Source organism: Malaclemys terrapin, chromosome 5 (assembly GCF_027887155.1).
Source record: "Malaclemys terrapin pileata isolate rMalTer1 chromosome 5, rMalTer1.hap1, whole genome shotgun sequence".
NCBI lineage: Eukaryota > Metazoa > Chordata > Testudines > Emydidae > Malaclemys > Malaclemys terrapin.
Genome location: NC_071509.1, coordinates 108,684,926 through 108,690,969, shown reverse-complemented (window position 1 = coordinate 108,690,969; position 6,044 = coordinate 108,684,926). Strand labels below are relative to the sequence as shown.

General features: G+C 42.0%; 1 protein-coding gene across 1 annotated transcript in view; it reads right to left on the bottom strand.

Moving 5' to 3' along the window:
* METAP1 (methionyl aminopeptidase 1) overlaps positions 1-6,044 on the bottom strand; it is a 40,167-nt gene that overhangs the window by 3,033 nt on the left and 31,090 nt on the right. The window contains exons 8-10 of the mRNA XM_054029446.1: positions 4,470-4,601; positions 2,645-2,788; positions 325-390 (exon numbers count right to left, since the gene is read on the bottom strand). Coding sequence (XP_053885421.1) covers positions 325-390; positions 2,645-2,788; positions 4,470-4,601 — 342 coding nt within the window. The remainder of the gene's footprint in view (positions 1-324; positions 391-2,644; positions 2,789-4,469; positions 4,602-6,044) is intronic.

Sequence of the window (6,044 nt, the reverse complement as noted above, 5' to 3'; positions counted from 1 at the left end):
AAGCTTCACTGCTAGGATAGCGGAGGGGAAAGGAGCAGTGTCCTATGTCCAGTCCAGAAAGGGGCTCCCTCAGCAGCTCTAAGCTAGCTCCCTCCCAGCCCCTCCGAACCGCCACAGCCAGGTAGCTGCAGGTAGGAACCCTTTGTAAATTACAAAGGTAGCTGCAGGATGAAAGAAAAGGCCCTCAGAGCTGGATATGGCCCATTGGCCATATGTTTGACACCCCTAGTTTAGAGGAAGTGCCATAACAACAAATGAAACCCTAGCAAAACCCACATCCTCGCTCTATTTACTTAGCCCCCTTTCGAACTCCTGGCCACTTACCTTCACAGATCATTGGTTCAATTGTAAACACATGACCAGACTTCATCACACCAACAGCCTTATTTTCTGAAATGAAATTAGAATGCGAATTATGGTTGAACACATCTTCCAAGAGTGAAGGACAGAAGGTGTATGGCAGGCTCTATCCCTTTAATGCAGTGTATGCCTGAACTAGGACAGGTGAGGGGAAAAGTCAGAACAGCACTGCAGAGCAACCCACTTTCTTCCAGGTTATACTTCTATCTTCTTCCCCTCCTTTTCTTCTCAAACTAGTATAAATTTTTTGTTATACCTCTATTTCAGGAAAAGTGCTTGCAATTAATTACTGTCTTTTCTAAACCTCAGTTTTCACTCCATGAAAGTGATGAGCAAACTTAATGTAGACACTCGTACAGAATTTTTTTTTTAAAATGGTGAAAAAGCACAAGTGGCAGTCTGAATAAAAAGCATATAGTATAATTGTTTAAAATAAAAATTCAAAAGACGATTTTAAAATGTTAATTTGTTTCCATCATTGATACTCCTCCGAGCAATGTCATATACAAAAGTCAAGAGGGGATGAGATTCAGATAATCTTGCTGTCCAGAGGAGACATGGCAACAAACAGTTCTTTTGTGTTTACTTTGGCAAGTAAAGAGTCATTCTGTTACTTATTATTTTCGCATTACATTTTATTTAGCTAAGGTGTTAGCAGAGGTTTTCAAAGCAGTATAGGGATTTAGGTATATTAATAAAGTTTGAATAGAGAATGTATCAATTTTAGTGGAAGTGTTATGTCTAAGTCACCTACATAGCTTTGAAAAATCTCAACCATTATGTCTTCAGACTGATTTACTGAATACAGTACAGTATATCTTTCTTACACTTAAAGAGGCTTCCCTGTATCCTGATCATGTGCTGCTGTTGCATGCTACAAACAATTACGCTAAGCCTTCACCCCTTTTGTCTCTGTACCAGTTTCATCCTCCTCCTGTAGATTTTTCCTCTAATCTTGTTCAGCAGAGTTTGTGGACTAAATTGAGTGGTTTTGGTGGGGTTTCCCCCCCTCCCCCTTAAAAAAAATCTATTTGAGTTTAGCCAGAAACTCCACTCTTTTCTCATTAACAGTTCTGCTTTGGATCTTTCCTTTTTGCTTCTGTCACTCATCCAAGCCTAAGGAAAATAATGCCTTTCCCTTCACAAAATGAAGCTTGCTTATTGTCCCCATCAAAAAAATGTCCATTGTCGCTAATAACCAGAAAGAATTTTTTTTTGGGGGGGGGGGGGGGGGGGGGGGGGGAAGCGGGGGGTTGGTATAAGATGCCTCCTTTTCAACAGAGACTGGGTATTCACAGAGTTTTACAGGACAAAACTAAAACAAAAGGGAAGTACTACTTTTCCACCATACTATTAGATAATCTCTTTTTTCACTCCCATTAAAGCTGACATGTTAAGAAGGGCCTGAGCAAGAGCCAGTGACTTCTATGTTATCATCCATGACAACAACACAACCATCTGTGTGTGATACAGAGCTTGTCAAGAGTAGGAAGCTGAAGGATTTTTGGCAGCTATGGGAGAGAAGGCGTCATGTCAGGGGAGCTCTAGCAGCTAGAATGGACTGGAGCTGCTTGTCATTGGAGAATTGGTTGGTTTAAGTGGTTGGTTTTGCTTCCCTCCCTCAATTCCCCACTGGTCTTTCAAGTTCTCCCTCTTCCCTACTTTCACTCCTCATTTTACCCCTGCTGTGACTGCAAACCTCTGGCTGCTGCACTGTCATCTTCCAAACTGAGTCCAGCTGTGCTAGCCTCAGACATCCCTTCTCCTCACTGAACTTTGGTACACACTGGTGTGCAGTGAGATCTGTGCTGTTCCAAATCCCAGAGCACGCCACATCACACAGTAATTCAAGTGGAGATAAAGGGATCCAAAACCGATACAGCTACCACAGCAGCCCAAACTTGATGATCATGGCTCTAGGTCACCAAGGAGTGTGGGAATTGGGAATGGAATTCAAAGTTTCAGCTCAACCCCATCCATTCCAAATAGCCAGCACTAAGAAAACTGACTAATTGAATCAACAAAATTGTGACTGGTCATGTGGTAAGCTGTCACTCATCCACCACAGCTAGGGTCCATTCCCCACCCCCAGAGTAGATGCACATTGGCTCAACTTGTTCATAACATACTTAAATCCAACATTCAAGAAATCACTCTGTAAATACAAAAATCCAAAGTGACAGGCTGTCAAGCCATGTGCACAACTTTAGTATGGGAGGAACAAAAGTTCATCATGTTTATTCATCACTAGCCATGCACTAGCAGATAACTGAACAATACTCACTGGCATAATGTGGCACATTGGGAGCAGTATGGAAAAGCTTATGGATCCCATGCCCACAGTAGCTCCGAACAACTGAAAATCCATTTGCTTGGGCATGTTTCTGAATAATATTTCCCAGCTCTCTATATCGAACACCAGGTTTTACTGCAAGATAAGACATGCACCATTTTAAAAAGAGCCCTCCCCTCCTTCAATACATTTTACCATCTACAAAGGTTGCCACCGGCATCTCACTATAGGATAAAATTCCAGGATTGCCACTCTGTCTAGGCATCACTCTGAAGCCTAGAATGTCAGGTGAGTCAGTGTGAAATGATAGAAACAGCTACAAGCATGGTGTAGGGCTCTTTTTGTTTAGAATATGACCAGGTTCAATCATCACTGGGCTTCATGGTCTGTTACCGTCCAATTTTTAAGTTCTCAGCCATTTTTGGCTTTTTTACACATGACTTTATGAATTATACCAGTGTGACAACACAGGCTTTCAGCTACCAGTAGCTATACAATAGCGATAGCCGGTATGTCCATCTGCCTTTGTGCACAGCCTCTTGCACCATAGACCATTAAATATAATTCAACAGAAGCTCAGTGTGCAAATGAGCTGAGTCTGACAAGTTGGGAGAGGAGACCAAAGGCGACCTTGTCTTCCATTATCTCAGTCTCACACAGAGGAAGACAAATGAGAGATAAAGAGGGAAATACCTCCTTCACCAAAAAATGAATTTTTCTTAAATACAAGCTCCTGTCTTAAAGGAACATAGTTGAAATCAACTAGATTTCAAAGAAAGAGTTCAAACTCGTTTGAGACACTACACCTGCCCCTGAGTTCCCCTGACAATTTTTGTGGGCTTAGCAATCACATTTTCCTATTTAAAAAAAAAAAAAAAAATCTCTCTGTATTGTTGCTAGGTAAAAGACCCACACAAACAAGAGAAACCAATTGTACACATAGTGCTGTCAGGTACACAAAATAAACACAATGAAAAAACAGTGAAGAAACGGGTCTCTCTCTAATCTCATTTTAGATGTTAGTTGTAACAGTCACAGGTAAAAACATTCATTCAGGAGTACGAATTTAAACTTGACTCTGTCTCTTTAGCAGTCCACATGAGGCAGAAAGTTAAGCAAACAAAATGGTTTGGAATAATTATTTTGAGCATTTTTAAAAGAGAGATTCAATATATATTTCTCAGAGAACAAATTTAACTAGAACTCTATCCTGCTAACTCTCTGTGTGTGGAAGCCATGCTAAACCCATCTGGAGGCCCATCACCGAGACAGCTTACAGGTGCATGCTCCCAATTAGTAAATTCATAGCACTATCAAGTTATAAAACCAATTTTCTTCACTTTTCAAATGGTGCTTTTTGTTAAGTGACTTGATAAATAATTTTTTTTTGTTTTTGGAATTTTAAAAAAGTTACTCCTTCCTGGTTTCCCAAAACATCCTATGCGCTCTATCTTTTTTCTAGACTGTAAGCAACTCAGGTCACGTACTCTTATTTATCTTGCAGAGAATCAAATACATATTTGCATGCAACAAACAACAGTGTCATATATGGATCAGTTAATCAAATAGAGATTATTACAGCTTTTCCATGGCAATACTCATTGCAAATAAATGTTGCAACAACTATCAATAGAAACTAAAATACAGCATTTTAAGAGTGACTCTGCATTGTACACTATAAGCATATTCTACTAGCAACATGCATTAAGTATGGTTCTGTAACAGTAGTAATTCCTAAGTATTAGTTCAAACATGAGAGTTCTAATATTAAAAACCAATATAGCATTACACCTTAGGCTTCAGCAATGATACTTACCTGCATCGATTGCTTGCATTAGGCACTCATAAGTTGTCTGAACTAGTTTCCTTGCACCCTCATCAACTTCCCCAACGTAAAATGTCTCATTCAGATCCCCATGATAACCATTGCGATATATAGTGATATCCACTGCAAAGAACATCAAAGAGAAAACGTCTCACTTCTTGGCCCTTGTTTTGCACAATAGTAATAAAATACAAAGTACTGTTGCAATGCTAGAGTTACATGCCCAAGTGCTCCGAAATAAGAACATTCCAAAACTCCAGTAACACTGACTTGGCCACACTGTCCATATTATAGATTTCATGGTATGAATTAATAAAAGTGTTATGTAGTTAAATTGTTCATATTAATAAAGGCAGACGGAAAATATATAAGTGCAATACTGCCATAGCAAGCTTATTTCTGAGTGCTTGATTTAACAACCTTAAATGTTGCTGAAACAATTTTTTTGTTTAATTTAAATGGAGGAGGGCGGTATTCAACATATGCAACTTAGAACAGGGGTGGGAAAACCTTTTGGCCTGAGGGCCACATTGGGGTTCCAAAACTGTATGGAGGGCTGGGTAGGGAAGGCTGTGACTCCCTAACCAGCCTGGTCCCAGCGCCCTATCCGCCCCCGCCACTCCCCACCCCGACTGCCCCCCTCAGAACACCTGACCCATCCAACCCCCCCCGTTCCTTGTCCCCTGCCCACCCCCTCCCGGGACCTCCTGCCCCTAACCGCCCCCCCCAGAACCTCTGCCCCATCCAACCTCCTCCTGCTCCCTGTCCCCCGACTGCCCCCGGGGACCCTCTGCCCCTTATCCAACCCCACCGCTCCCTGCTCCCTTACATGCTGCTCAGAGCAGCATGTCTGGCCACCACACCACTGCGGTGCCCAACAGGAGTTCATAGCCCCACTGCCCAGAGCGCTGGCAGCATGGCGTGCTGTGGCTGCAGGGGAGGAGGGACAGCGGCGGAGGGGCTGGGGACTAGCCTCCCTGGCCAGGAGCTCAAGGCCTGGGCAGGATGGTCCCGCAGGCCCTGTAGTTTGCCCACTTCTGCCTTAGAATCTCTTGTATCTCTGCCAGACTCCAAAATTTAAGTAGCTGTGCAATATCCCAACCTTTTAGCTCATTGTAAGTAATTTCAACTGTGCAAGCTCAGTACATAATTTTTTAACTGTCACCTCTTTGTTAAATCAAACCCCATTTGTTTCCAAATGAAAACAGGCAATAGTCCTTAATGAGCACTAAAAGCATGTCTTCCCTGCAAAGCATAAGTAAAAATACCCATGACCAGCTTGAATCTAGCAAGCATGGATAACAACAGTAGTGAAGATGTGATAGCACAGGCTTTAACACAGGCTAGCAACCTGATCAGACCCAGGAGGCTACCCTAAGTTCAAGCCTGTGCTGTCACATCTTTACTACTATTGTTACACGTGCTACTTAGATTCAAGCTAGTCATAGGTCTGCCTACCTGTGCTACAATCATAACTTTACTTGCAATGAAGACATACTCTAAATCCATGCCAAGTCACAAAGTTCAGTTATTTTTGCTGTAGTCCTGTCCAAGACAGTGTGAATG